The sequence below is a fragment of the Lepidochelys kempii genome, chromosome 1 (genome assembly GCF_965140265.1).
Source record: "Lepidochelys kempii isolate rLepKem1 chromosome 1, rLepKem1.hap2, whole genome shotgun sequence".
Taxonomy (NCBI): Eukaryota; Metazoa; Chordata; order Testudines; family Cheloniidae; genus Lepidochelys; species Lepidochelys kempii.
Window position 1 is genome coordinate 159175323 of NC_133256.1, and position 15519 is coordinate 159190841.

At 39.7% G+C, this 15519-nt stretch overlaps 1 protein-coding gene and 1 non-coding gene across 6 annotated transcripts in view; both read right to left on the reverse strand.

The window, feature by feature from the left end:
* Positions 1-950: 950 nt before the first annotated feature.
* Positions 951-15519, reverse strand: part of IGSF5 (immunoglobulin superfamily member 5) — a 103276-nt gene continuing 88707 nt past the window's right edge. For 4 of the 5 annotated variants that reach the window (XM_073360407.1, XM_073360379.1, XM_073360389.1 and 1 more), the window contains 2 exons: positions 14969-15045; positions 8753-9546 (listed from right to left, as the gene is read on the reverse strand). In XM_073360407.1, the coding sequence (XP_073216508.1) occupies positions 9043-9546; positions 14969-15045 (581 nt within the window). In that variant the 3' untranslated portion in view covers positions 8753-9042. Of the gene's footprint in view, positions 2573-8752; positions 9547-14968; positions 15046-15519 lie in introns of those variants that run through there. The other variant, XM_073360414.1, reaches the window with a different exon arrangement.
* Positions 11175-11292, reverse strand: LOC140905679 (U5 spliceosomal RNA). The gene has a single exon (XR_012156918.1). It is a non-coding gene; the product is annotated as a U5 spliceosomal RNA (small nuclear RNA).

Below are 15519 nucleotides of genomic sequence, written 5' to 3' on the forward strand. Positions count from 1 at the left end.
AGAGGATGGATCTAAACTGTTCTCAGTGGTAGCAGATGACAGAACAAGGAGTAATGGTCTCAAGTTGCAATGGGGGAGGTTTAGGCTGGATATTAAGAAAAACTTTTTCACTAGGAGGGTGGTGAAGCACTGGAATGCGTTACCTAGGGAGGTGGTGGAATCTCCTTCCTTAGAAGTTTTTAAGGTCAGGCTTGACAAAGCCCTGGCTGGGATGATTTAGTTGGGGATTGGTCTTGCTTTGAGCAGGGGATTGGACTAGATGACCTCCTGAGGTCTCTTCCAACCCTGATATTCTATGATTCTATGTATTCCAGTATCTTTATAGATGAGACAGTAACTTTATACCATGATAGTTTCTGCATTCATGGATGCCTTCTTTCTTATGTATTGGGACCAACACAGACTTGAACTACAGTTGACCAAAAAGTGTAATTTCCATCCTGCATGAGATCTGGAAATTTGGTTTTGTCCCAGATTGGAGTTGAAAAGTCAAAATCTTGGAATTTGGTAGAAAATGAAAACATTCCAAAAATATTTTATTTCAACCTCAAAATGTTTCTTTTCAGCTTTTATGTTACATAATAATATAATATTCAAAATGATAAAGATGAAACATTTTGACCTTATTGAAATGAAACATTTTGATAATTGCCATTGAAACTGTCTACCATACAGCTGTTTTCCCATGAAATATTTCAGTTTTGTCATATCTACATTTTCTAATGGAGAACCTGAACTGGTCTAATGTCATAATTTCTATTCCACGGGAACTTCTGACGTTTCAAAATTTCCTTTCACTGGAACAAAAAATCAAAATTTCCTGTGAGCTGAAAATTCTGAACATTATTGTTTCAAAAATGACCATATCAAAATGCTTTTTTGAGTGTTTTATATATTATATTAAGGTAATATAAAAGTCTAAACATTACAGTTGAAATGAGGTTCTTCTACCTTATCAAAACAAAATGTCTGATAATTTTTCATCAAATCAGCATTTTCTGTTCTGTTTGAAATTTTTCAACCAGCTCTAACTGGATGTGTCAAAATATGAATTGGCCTCAGCATTTGATCTGACTGATAGTAAAATGTTACTAATAATGCAGAATCTGGATTCAGTAGTCACAATGTAATGAAATCGAAAATACTCAGTGCAAAACAAAATTTTCCCACAATTCAGGATCTGGATTTATTCTCTTTGTTGCATAGAATATCATTGTAGAGATAACTGTGGTGTCATCATTTCTTTCCAACAATCAAAAGAACTAGTCCTTATGTAATATCAATATATAAATTACAGGATAACTTAGAAAGTTATGAGTATATGGCAGCTAGAGCTGGTTAGAAAATGTTTTTTTCCATGGAAAATTTTAACTTTTTGGTGAAAAATCATAAACTGAAAAGTTTCCGCTGAAAATTGAAAAAGTTTCAGCCCATAATTTTTGGCTGAAAACCAAAACTTTCTACTTGGTAATGACATTTCAGTGCCTCATGTGAGGTGTAGTTCAGGTGCATCATGCCCCCATTCTCCTCTATAGGCCAAGCTCTGATGTCAGACTACATCACCCATGATGCACCACAGTCTCCCAACTTGATGAGCCACTGTGATGCATCATGAGAGAATCTGGCCAGAGTAAGCCAAGAGAGATGTCTGGCTGGAGAACTCAGCATAGAACTCAGAGAAATAACATATCCAAACTTCAGCTCTCATGAGGCATTGCCACATGAATTCTGAATCAACATTTTTCATTTTTCAGCTGACATATTCTGGTTTTTCAATCAAAAACAGATTTTTTCATGCTTTTATGTGTTTGCTTTTTTGACAAAGAGTTGAATTTTTCTTTAGAAAACAGTCCCATTTTGCAAAAAAATTTTAGTCGACAACCTAATTTTTAGTATAAATCAGTTTTGATTGAAAATCCTCAACCAGCCCTATTGAAAATCTTAGCTCATATTAGGAAATAAGAAATGGAAAAGTTTTGTTGATGATGGAGCTTGAGAGGATTGGAAAGTATAAATTAAGTAATATAAAAGCGACATTACACTAACCAGCAGTAGATTTTGCTGTTCCGGACTAATAAATCTCCAGCTTATATAGCCACTGGTCTTTCAGTTGGATCAAGGTGAGCAAACCTTTGTGCCCACTTGGAGCCTTACTGATTTCCATGGGACTCCACTGAATGGCCCCTTGCCTTTGGGAAATCCCCTGGGAGTCAGTGGAGCTCTACAGGGTGCACCTACCTGGATCCTACTACAGGATCAGAGCCATGATTTGTATACAGAATTTTATTGAAAATGTGTATGTTAAAGTCAAGATTGTTAGTGTCTCTTGGTAAAAATTGTTCATTATATGAAAAATAAATAAATCTATGTTTCTGTTTTCAAATATAAGTGAAATTATGATGACCTTTCTATGTTGCAGGAAGTCATCCAAAGGTATAAATTTCAGTGATACAGGAACCTCAAAGAGCAGTAATTCCTATACAAGTGTCACATTTCTGATTTTCCTTGGGTTGACTGGATAATCAGTAGGTCTTCGAGGTGATACTCTGTTCTGCTGCACCTTATAAGGTACCTATGGATAATTAACAAACAATTACATATTAGATTATATCAGAATGAAATCCATCAAGTGTCCCACTCAAAACCCAAGTATAAAGTAAAACAGGATTGGGAAGAAAGAAAACACTTATGTAAGTTTCACATGTGACACACTAATTGTAGGACTGACAATTCTGGCATTTGTTAATTAATCATTTGAAGTCTGAAAGCTGCTAGTACACCCTTGTAACCTGTACCCCTTTCAGCAAAAGACTGTTAGAATACCTCTTCTCTGATCTTTTTTACTGAAGCTATTCAACAAGCTGAAATACAAGTAGGACTTCTGGCATTGTTCTCTTAATACTAAAATTAAAAATATTAAACATGTCAACCAAAGGGAAACAATATTTTAGCGGTAGGTCGCCTGACTTTGAAGTGTTGATTTAGGGTGGGATTTTAAAAAGGCATTGGCCTACCTCTGCTCCCATCGTAGGCAATGGGAATTTTACAATTGATCGCAGTGGGGCCAATGTTAGGTCTACGCTGAGCACTTTTGGAAATCCTCCCCTAGAAGATTTGTGGTTAGTATAACGACTTACATCCTTAATTACATATGAGTCTGTGCAAAATATCATATGAAAGAGAAAAGACAAGGTAGAATAAGATTCAAAATCCTCAGCTACTGCAACCAAGAAATATGTACTTCAGATTGTTAAACCTCAAAAAAATACAGAGGTTTAAGAAAAATAGTTACTTACTAAGGAGATCCATGGACAAGAAATTACTGCAAAATTACAATTGTGCAACTTCACAAATGTAGTTTCACAACTGTAAACCAGCAGGGAATTTTAGCCAACGACCCAGGTCCTCGACTATGGCTGAGGAGCATACAGTGCAAATCAGGACAGGTGGGACAAAAAAAAGTTGGCTTTGGGCTCCCCAAACCTGGGACAATCTGTGTGTCAGTATAGTCCCCAGTGTGACTAGCAATGATTGACTCATAATAGGCCTGACTGTAAGTCCACTGAAGTCAATGGGAGTCTCTCCATTCACTTCAGTGGGGCTTTGGATCACACCCAGGATGAGAAAGCTGGATCTCAGCTATTGAATAGTCTTCCTGTGGTTTGCTTGAGTCTAAAGTGTAAGTGCATGAAATCTGTGTTCTCTTGGTATTCTGCCTGTATTTAACATCTTAAATAATGCATCTGGTACATATGAATTATTTAATAGGTCATAGAAGGAAATGGTAGGTAACAAATGTGGACAATATTGCTCCAGTATATAGCTTCGGATTTAATGGCTCCCGACACCTCAGAGAAAACCACAGGATAAATATAATTATTCCAGGAACATGTCATAAGACAGCTGTCTTCTGTTTCAAACATAAGTCTGTTTCTTTTTTCTTCTGCATCACTGAAACATAAGTAAGTTGCCAAATTTACCCATGTTATTAACTATTTATTTCAACGGAGAGTGAGCAGTACTTTCAGAAGTGACCAGGTGGCCCATCTCTCCTTATGAGACCCTCTCAGGGACCTTTCTGCTGGTCCCTGCTGATCTTAGCCTCTTGCAATTTAGCAACAATCTGAGGACTTTGCCTATCTCCCTCACCAGAGTCATTGCTCACTTGTAATTTCCAGAGCACAGGGGATCTTTCCTTTGGTCTGTGGGACCTATGAGGAGAATAGCTGATAGCAATTGTTCAGGTTATGGCCAAACAATATTGGGCATTTCTTGATACTTCAGTTATAGGTATGGTCATTGTGTCAGAACATCTGTGACAAGTCACATAAATAAAAGTGCAGGATCGCTACCTGCAGAAAAATGTACAGATTTATAAAAGAAATGGTGCAGATATCAGCTGAAAAAATCAGAAGGCAAATGTTGTTTGTGGAAAGCAGCCACCTGCTTCTCGGATATTCTGGACTGCCCATCTAACATAAATCATATTGAAAAGATTAAACTAAAGGTAGGGAGGTTCAGTCTGTTTGTTTGTTTTGTTGCACTTAATAACCATGAAGTCTCAAATAGAGACAGAACAGAAATGCATAGTTCAGAACTGGCTCTGAACTTTCCCAACATATGGGATTTTTTTAAATCTGATGTTTAGCAAAGTGTAGATCCATGACATTTCCATAGATGTGTTGCACCAAAATATTTCACGGTGTTCGACTTTATTAAAAAAGTCAATTGCACCAAATACTACTGTAGTGTTATTGTAAGATATAGAGTTTGGGACCATTACTAGACAATGCCATAGTAGGGTCAGTTTTTGCTACTGGTGGTGGTTGTTTTAATAAGGGTGAACTGACAGAGGCAGTCTTGAATAACGTTATGGCCAGATTGCCCTGGTACTAGGGCTCGTAGATAGGGAAGGGGAAGGGGAGTCTTCTATTGCCTTGGAAATCCCATCCAAAGGTATGGACAATTGCAGTTCCCCCCTCTCCACCCAGAAAGGGCTGGGGCAGTATGTGCACTCCCACTGCAGGCACGATAGAAAGGGATTATGCCCCTAAACGTACAACAGGCCTGCTTCACTATTGCCCTGCATCTTGTCTATACATTTACACCAGTTCCAAGTGAATGAAAAGTGTGTATAAAAGGCTATTACCCTGCTCTGGTTGTTTTACACCCACACTGCACTGGTATAAATGCCTACACAAGGTGCAGTGAATTAGGCCCAGTGTCTGCGAGATCCCTCTGCAGCCATGCAGCTCTACTCAGACTGTGGCTAATTGATACCATCTAGCCCCTGGCAATTTAGCTTTCCCTAATGAAGATTCTAAAAGATCAGATGCATTATACGGTTTCATACGTGAAATTCAAATACTTAGGAGCACAATAGTAACTTCTTGATTTCAATCATTGTGTTATGGATGCCACGCCCTCAGCTTGGTTTGATTCCAAGCTTTTTCTTCTTTGGAATAATTCAGCACATATGTGTTTCCAGTCTTTACAGGATCCCTCTCGGACCTCATGAAGATTAATGGCTTCATTGTCAATTACATCTAATTTGCTGGGGAGGGGAGGGAAGAAGTAGCAACAGTGATGCATGATTCATTTATTGAAGTATCTGATGCTGTGTTATCAATGTTCTTAGATGGTCACAATGATCCCCTCTGCCATATATGAAGCAAAATGGAAGCATTCCTTCTTCATAGCTTTAAATCTCCCTGCAGTCATAGCATGAAATTCTTTATCCGTTGACAATTGTCAGTAAAAAGCTTAAAACCTCACATGCTGATTTATCAACTGCCCTCAAGGTTATTGAAAGCATAAAGCCTTTCTTATCACATTGGCTTGGTTGGGAGGAACTGGATACCCAATCAATCTTTCTGTCTATTACAGCTCTTCAGCCACACAAAAGGAAGTAGTAGTTCATGGATGAAGCTAAGGATAAAACTGGTGCATGCAGCAGCTCACTTCAGGGTTGAATTCTTTCACTGTGTTTCTTCAATCAGTGAAAGAAAGATTTCAGCAAGTACAAACACAGTGTAGTCACTTTTAATTCCTATATGACATCAAGTAGATGAATGATGTGTACACATCTGCTATTATGAAACAGAGGTTTGAACTTCAAATTGATTTGACAGGTGGCAGCTCCTCAGATGCGGATGCTATGGAAATGTGAGATGAACTGAAGGCCCTGCCTATTGTTACCCAGCCAAAACTCCACCTCCAACGGCATTAGAACAAATTGCTGAAATTAATATAGTAGGCGTGTTTCCAAGCATGTCTGTTTGCTCGACGCACTCTACTGTACTAACAGCTGGAGCCACTGGGCAGCACACAGCTTAGGGGCCCGGTCCCTGCTCAAGCAAAACTCTGCCTGCAATCAGTGGGAGTTTAACCTGCAGGTTCAGGCCCTTGTTATGGGTTAGCTTACAGTGAGAGGAGTCTGTGTGCTTATATGGGTGGTGTATCTTTAAAGAGCCTGACTCTCTTACTGGGGGACCTTTTTAGAAGCTCTTCCAATCAGGTGCATTCCAGAGGTGAGACTGAGTGTCAGCCAGCTGGTAGGTATGGGGACATCTCCTGTTTGTTTTAGGCTTCAGGGTTGCTTACCCCCATTTGTTTCTTTTAATTCCAAATTTTATTTTAGTTATTTATTTCAATGGATAAATCAGCAAATAAGCACCCATCCTAAAGCATGGATACCCTAACAATAATTCAAATGCACCATATCACAACATCCACTGTGACAAAAATCATGTCACAGAACAGACTGCCTCCATACCCGCAGTTGTGTAACACCATCAGCCACACTCTCCTGCTCACCCAAAGTCACTCCCCGCACACGCCCAAAACAAGATCATAACCTTGCTCCCCTCCCTGGGCATCTGGAAAAAATTATCATCATTGTGTCTATTAACCGGAACTGCCTTTTCTTCAAATGTGTCGTGTCCATTTCTTGTCCTATTAATCAAGATTCACCGACCAATGAACATCATAACAGGACATACTCAATGGTACATTTCACCTTTAAATGGGAACTTACTTGCTGTCACTGGTTTATATTTCTGTTTTATTGGTCTTTTAATTCAGTTTTGATAGTGCAGTTTTTCTTCTCAAACAATCCACAGAGTCCCCATGTGGTTATATGTAATGCAATAAATGTGGCCACTACCCTAGCCTCATTCCATCATAAAACCATAACCGCAACTAACTAATATTTCTAATTTATGTGCAGTCATTTGTAGTAGTTAAAATGAAAACCAGATCTCTCCCCATTACTGGAATCATGATTCATGTTAGATTGAAAAATAAGGACTGCAGATATTATGCCAAATCCAAACCTGGTATAGCTCTACTGAAGGCAATTGACTTACGCTGAAGATGGATTTGGTCCACTATACATATACAGATGATTTTACAAAATGATCATCTTGTCTATTAGACAGGTTTCAGAGTAGCAGCCGTATTAGTCTGTATTCGCAAAAAGAAAAGGAGGACTTGTGGCACCTTAGAGACTAACCAATTTATTTGAGCGTAAGCTTTCGTGAGCTACAGCTCACTTCATCCGATGCATAAAAGTGGAAAATTAGTGTCTATTAGAGACTTTTCGGGTATATTAAGTGAGTCAATTATGTGGCTTGCTTAAGAGAGTGCCCAGTCCTGCACGGTTCTGAGTGCTTTTAATGCCCGTTGAAATCAAGGGGAATTGAAGGAGCTCATACCTCACCGAAGGTGCTCAGCAACTTTACAATTGGCCCTCATAGCCCTTTCTGGGGCAAAAATACCTGTGGTCCTGATCCAACGTGCACTGATGTCAATGTAAAAACTTCAGTTCAGTGGACTTTGCATCATGCCATGTAGGACTAAAATCAGTGCTTCAAAGAAGGTGAAACAACCCTAAGGCCAAAGCTAAATGCATTGAGAGTATCTTACTCCCAAAACATAAATTTGGTCCACAGCTTACCCCTGTAACTCTGAACAAGAAGCACACTTCATTATCATCATTGCCAGTAACAAAATATACAATTAAACAGAATTCATCTTCCTGTGGCTTTTCCTTAGCTAATGTATTCACAGTGGAGACTTTCCAGCACCTCTGGACAGATGCCTTGGCCTCGTCTTCTGCTTGCTGGCAACTTTCTCCTTAGCTCAATATTTATATCATATCATTTTTAAACTGATAAATGCTACAGCATTAGTTTTCCCTATGATGATTTGCCAAATCTTTTGCTTATGCTATGACTTGATCAGTGCAGTTGCTGTGCAAAAGAACCAGTATTCATAGTCTATGAATGTTTTACATTAGTTTCTATTCTGATGAGATTAATTTATGACAGCTGTTGTCTGTTATTTTGTGTTGCCAGTTTCTATAAAGAGACACTGTATGTTCCTGAGTGCTTTACTCTAAGGGGTCGTGAGCAAGGATTTCTGTGTAAATCAAATCTTTGGTGTCAAGTCCCATCTAGTAATTTAAAATTGCACCTTGTTAAGCATTGAAAAGTAAATGCCAAATTTGATGTCAACATGGTTTAAGATCCTAATCAGAAGCCTGATCCAAAGCCCACTGAAGTCAATAGGAGTTTTTCTACTGGCTGCAACATGTGCTGGATTAGGCCCTAAATGCCTAACAGTTTGCATCTAATTTTCACATAGGCTGGGGAATGTACTGTACAGAAGAAATGTTTAAATCAATCAGTACAGAATGTTACAATATGCTAAACACAAGGAATTTATTTTAAACAAGGGAAATAAGACACAAACATGGAACTCAATAATGGAGGAAATGAAAAAGAAGAAGACCAACCAACCAAGATCTTCCTGATTAGAATGGAGGAAAGGGGAGACAAAACCAACAATTCCCAAATCTGAAAGGAGGAGCAAAACAACAGGTAGAAGGTTTGCAAAAACAAAAGTAATGCTGCTGCACTTGATGGTTTGGAAGATCACAGGGGCAGCTCCTAGGTTGATGGATCTAAGGTTCAGGTGAGGGCTTCAGGTTTGTTCTGTCATGAGTTGCTGGTGCTGGCCTCTGGATTGATGGTTCCTGGATTACAAATGAGGGTCCTTTGGTTTCTGAGTCACTAGTTGGGGGTTCTGACCTGTGGATTTCTGCTTCTTTGATTGGGGTTCCTGACCCCAGAATTGTTGGGTCCTGGTACGGGGGTGCTGGTTCTTGATTTGCTGCCCCTGGGGCTGGTGGATCCTGGGTTGTGGGTGCTGACTTCTGAGTTGTTGGTTCTTTGTTTGTAGGTGCTGACCCTTTGGTTGCTGGGTTCTGGGATGCAGGGTCCTAGTGTGTGGGTGCTGATGTCTGTGTTGGTATTTGTGGCGGTACAGGGTCCTGATATGTGGATGCTGGCTTCTGGATTGCAGGGTCTTGGGGTAAATAATCCTTAAGTGAGGGGTCTTTATTTGCTGCCTCTTGTAGTTTTGTGTCTTGGGTTGCTGCCTATGATGATTATGGTGATGCACAGGTGAAATGGAAGTGTGGTATGGAAGAGAACATGATGATCTGGGGACCTGAGATGACTGCCACCCTACATGTGTTGAGATCTGTATGGGAAAAAGGAAGCAGGTTATGATCAGAATGCACGGTGAATAATCACATGATGATAGATACCCAACAGGTTTGTGGCTAGATCAGTAACTATGAATCCACAAGGAGTTGAAGACAAACGTAAAGGTCAGAGCAATCCTATCTGTGGCCCAATAGTGCCTGAGTGTGCAAGACCTCCTCTTAGTCCTCCTAAGATGTCAGCACTATAGGTATGATATTTTGATGTCTGCACACTACTTTATTTGCACTGCAGTGAGTACAACATTATGAACATAATAGTACTCACAATAATATTAGACCACACATACAGCTTTGACTAGGAAAAATGCTAATATTTGATTCAGATTCTATTCATTCTCAGTGACTGTGTTTGCATTATAGTCAATCTCTCCAGGCATGAATACCATCTGAAAATGAAGCCCTGTCGTCAAACCCTGCCATTCTCCTGCTGCCACTGCTGCTTCTGTTCTTCTTTCTGCTGATTCCTCAAGGTGTCAAGGAAGCCAAGCACAGAGATCTCCAGAGATGGAGAGACAAGTGATTGGGTCTTCACTTCCCATTCTCTTTCTTTCAGTGAGGGGGAGCAAGTATGTTCATTTCCTCTTCCTTCTCCTCCAGGGAGGTTCTTCACTCCCCTCACCTGTCCTCCATGGAAGGATTGCCAAAAGCCCAGATGTTTACTCATCCTCCCTTATTACCCAGGGACCGGGAGACAGGTGCTTGGGTCTTCATTCCCATATCCTCCTGGAATGTGGAAACAATTATTCACGTAATTCCTCTCCCTCCCCTTTTTTTCATTTCTGTTAAAGTACCCAGAAGAGCAATAGGGTAAGGAAGAAGAAGAAGAAGAGCCACTGGTAGTGTCTCCTGTACCTGGACAGAGAGAGCCAAGCAAGATGCATAGATGCCTGTGGCCACTGAACATGCTGTTTGGTTGAACAGTAATCACCAACCAAGAACAAATAACAGGAAGTTATATGGCTGGCCATCTGATTTTTTTCCGGGTTGACAAGACATTTAATATCTTGAATGAGCAGCACACTGTTTTACATGTTTGTCATGTGACATATTGGCAGCTGCAGTAATTGATCAGTCGGTGTACAAATGCAGTTATTGATGTAGATGTAAACCACCTTAACTTTCCCCTGTCTTCCTCTCTGATGTGAGAAATCGGAGCTAGACAACACAGCCCTTCCATGGTCTGCCTGCACACTGGACTACCAGCTAGTTTAATAGAAATGCTTCATCTTTATATTGTGAGACCATCCAGGCTTACCAAAATTCCAAAGCTTATCAGACAATGGTGAGAAAAAGGGAGATAATGAAAGACAGTTGTCAAATTGTTCATGATAATGTTGCAACAATTAAAAGAGCTAGTGATGATTTTGATGTTGCATCTTCAACTGCTTTGAACATATCTCACACCTTTGCATTAGTGAAATTTTTGTTAGCTAGCAGTCCATATGAAATATAATGGCTACCCAGAAAGATCTTTGATTATTTTAAGCAGTTATCCTGAGAAGTTTCTAAATTGCATAATATAAAGAAAGATCTAGGCTCACTCTTCAATGAATTAATACAAGATATCATCAGAAGATAGATCTCAGCTTTCTATACGTTGAAACATCTCATTCAAAATAAACAAGATTTCAGTGTGCTGTATAAACTCATAAATGTTCCTCTCCACAGAAATCTTTAGTAAAGGTGAAAGATTTATACAATCTGAAGAGAAACCAGAGTATATAGGAACTGAATGCCACACCACTGGCTCTTTCCTGAGAGAATATTGGTGAGATTGTAGTTGGCATACTAAAGCTCTTTTACAAATTTACAAGATAAATTAATACGGAGCAGACCAGCATTTCCTGACTGTGCTACCAGCTGTTAGAGCTTGAATCTACACTTAAGCGAGGAGGTAGCTGAGAGGGCAACAAATGAGAGAATAAATACTGAAATATGCTTCAGCCATATTGAATGGGCACAAGGTTCTACATTCACTTCTGTGGCACATCCATGCTTTAAGTTGTATCTTTCATTTTAGATGACGAATATTGTGATTCAAATGACTTGTAAAACTCGTGAGAAAGAATGTCAGTATCTGTAATAGGGGTATGAAATCTGAAATAAAGAAAATGTTGTCAAGTGGCCCAGCAAGAAATCATGCAGGGAAAATGCAAATCTGTGTTGTTACTCTGATTATGAAGGAGTCGCAATCCCCAGCTTCCACTACTACAATGGATAGAGAACTCATGTTTCATCTTAGGTTATGTCAACACTGCAACAAGAAAAGCCGCAACTGTGAGTCTTAGAGTCCAGGTCAAGTGACTTGGTCTTGCAGGGCTCACGCTCTGGGGCTAAAAGTAGCAGTGTAGGTGCTCAGGCTGGAGCACAGGCTCTGAAAACCATTGAGGGGAGTGGGTCTCAGAGCCCAGGCTCCAGCCGGAGTCCAAAGGTCTACACTACTATTTTTTAGCCCCATAGCACATGCCCTGCGAGCCCGAGTCAGATGACCTGGGCTCTGAGACTCACTATCGCAGGGTTTTTTTGGAGTGTTGACACATCCTCAGACAGCCAGGCCTCTTGGCCCTTTAAGAATGGTGGAAGCACAACGCTATGAGGCCTCCAAGTTTTGATGGTATTGCAAGGCTTAGAGCCGTACCTAGTAGTGCCCCTTCTCAGACAGTTCAGTACTGCTTAGGATATTTATGCTGATTATCAACATAGTGTTCCTGAGAATGTCCAGAGGTTTTGTTTTTCAATGTGTAAGCCTGGGCAGGTGGGGCTTGGCAGCCCAGCTAGGAGAAGAAAAATTCTGATTTCAAACCAAGAACATCAGGCCTGGCTAACCGGTTTATAAAAACTGTGCAAATCACACATGCTCTATAGATCTGCACCACCGATCCCAATTTACAGTACAAGGCAAAGGCCAAGCAAGCAAGCAAGCAATGTGTGGGTCTGTGTCTGCCACAAATGAAATAGCTTCAATTAATACAAAAGTGGGCGAGTTTAACTAATAGACTAGCTAGCTGTACTGAAAGCTAACTTTTCCTAAACCAGTTTTATTTAAAAAAGAGTCTTGTACCACAACTATTAATTCAACTTCAATTAAAAGTAACAGTAAATAGTAATCCACACGAATCTACATAGAAACCATTATTTGGTCATATTTCTTTTCAGTTGTTTTGTAACATCACAGAAAAAACACTTGCATATGTGCAGCATTTTAGAGCATGTGCAGTGGAACCAGTATCAAGTAACTGTCCAAGGTAGCAAAGGAAGTGGTGCTGTGTCTGTCTAAAGTCCCAATCTCATCCTTAGACTCTAGTCAGCAATACAAGGCCTCACACTTCATTCTGAGCATTTAACATCATCTGTGCCTATTTTAAACACATACTAAGCACCTAGTTCTGGGCACTTAAACACATAAATACACCTATTCTCATTGTGCCATAAATGTACATAGCTTCATGCAATAGCAACATGTTCTAAAATAGTCCACAAAGAACTCACAGTGTAATGGCCTATCCTTGTGAGCAGGTATGTGCTTCTATGTACTGGTGTATTTGTAACTTTTAGCACGAGCAGTAGTTTCAAAGGCCAAATCAGACAAACTTGAAAATCTAGAATAGCAAAAGGCTGACAAAATGGACAAAACTCCCTTTCACTTCAGTAGGGCCAGGATTTCACCTTTGGAGAGGAGGAAGATGCAGGCATAAAAGTTTTTTTCTGAGTTATTTTAGAAAAATAAATACATAAACAAGAAAGATTTTGTTTTATGGCTAAGTACTTATTAAATCCTGCAATATCAATATTCCAAAGTAAACAAGGAAATGCTAGGGGCATTTGTGAAATTATCAAGTTGGCACTCTGACAAAAACATGACATGGTGAGTTTCACAGACCAGCTTGCTAGGATCTGTCTACAAAAGAACCTTAGATGGAGCAAAGTGGTTGGTCAAGTAGTCAAAGCCTTCTCAGGTTGGAGTAACACAAGAGAGGCGAGAGAGATACCTGTGTGTAGAAGTTAGCTTTTTAAGTCCCTATAGTGGCCGCGGGACTGCAGTTTTGCCAAACTGCTGCTTTGTGGTAACCTATATCTTTCCTCTGTACTATACAGAGGAGATCATTATGGAATTGAGCTACATCATTCTTCATGTCACTTTGTTGTTCCTACATTCATCTGAGCCTGTCACTCAATGTCATCCTGGTGCTTTCTTGTAACAGCTATTGTTCTCAGCTCCAAATCAAATAGACCAAGAGACTTACATGCTGAGAAGAACAAAAATCATAGAGGAAATGAACTTCCATATTATCCTGATCATGAATTACTGAGGGCAGAGAAGATAGTCTTATGAATGATAAACTGCCATCTTTTATGCCGCAAAGTATGTTCACATTTCTTTTCTAACTAATGGCACTTCTCCCCACCCCGATTCTAATGAAGCAGGAGAGTTTCCTGGGATAAGTTCCGGTAGAATAGCCATCGCATTAAAGCATGTTCCAAGAGCATGCCCCATAGTGTACTTTATACCTATATCAATGTTTCATCTCAAAACTTTTTAGGAAGTATTGGCCTGATCCAAACCCTGCTGAAATGAATGGAAATTCACCCAATGAGTTCAATGTGGTTTGGATCAGGCCCTATGTGCTCCTGAATTGCAGCATCTTATGAGCTGGAGGTGAGCCAACTACTGCACACAGAAGCAAGGAAATGTTGCACATTGAAAGCAGAGCAAAAAACTCCATAATCTAATGGGCTCTTTAATATACAAACAGGTGACTTCTTGAAAAGCTGAACCAAGGAGGAATTCCTGCTGATGAATAAAAGACTGGACTGTTTTAAGTAATGATAACTATTGTATTAATGTTGCCTTGATTCTAGAAAAAGATGAGACGTTAATTGCCTATGGTTATGGCAGCTCTATGCCAGCAAAAGTCCCTATCACGCTGGCAGTGGAAATTCAGCTGCTGACTATCCCCTTTGCTCCACCTGAGAAGCACAAAGGGGCATGTAGCAGAACCTAGGATCTGGGTCTAGACCTAGGATCTAGATTTTTTTTTTCAGGAGCAGATGGGTGAGTCTGAGGGGGTCTGGGTGGTTGGGAATAGAAAAGAGCATACGATAAGGAGCCCAGATCTTGCGTAGTTATAGCCCAGGCTGGTAGGAAGGTGTACATAATTAATAAAAACAAAAAACTTTTAAACCAAATTTTTAGATTTTTAATTTTAGATGCAAAGCTAAGAAACTAGCATTAGCCTCCAGTGTTTCATAGAAGCTAAAAGGAGATAATGTTGAACGCCCGAATGGAGCCCTACTTGGCTTTTAAATTTCAAAGTCCTTTAGAAATCCATGATCTAAGTATAGAACATATTTGCTATATGAAAATATCAAGATCTCAGTGGGTTGTTTTCCAATTACCTCTGACGTAGAACTGACTTCTAAATCTTGTTCTGGACCATTCAAGCTGGAGGCCATTGGAGGAAGAGGGGCGATTCCTGTAACAGAAGAGTATATAAGATCATTGTTATTCACTGTCCAACATGGCATGAACCATAAATCATTCTGGTATAAAAATAAAACATGATTCGTTACTGTAGGTGTTTTGCGGAGTTACTTCTACCTAATGAATTTTCAAGGAACTCATCTAGGAGACTGGAGAATCTTCTTGCTGAAGTTTATCTAAGCTTGTCTAAGTTTATACTTTATGAAATAGCAATATATTGCTTCTGTGGACCACTGCAATCTTCATAGTAGATGCACTTCTTTATATGTACTTGTTTTTTAGGAGAAAGTGTGCATAGTTGGATTATACACTGTGTACAATCATTTTACATCCTTGAAATGTTTGATACAGCAAACGAATGTGATTATAAATACAAGTGGCAAGCAAGGATTTGAGGATTTGGTTGAGATTTACATTTACTATTTGTCTATATACGTTCAAGTACAGGCCTCCTGTCTGGGAGCTG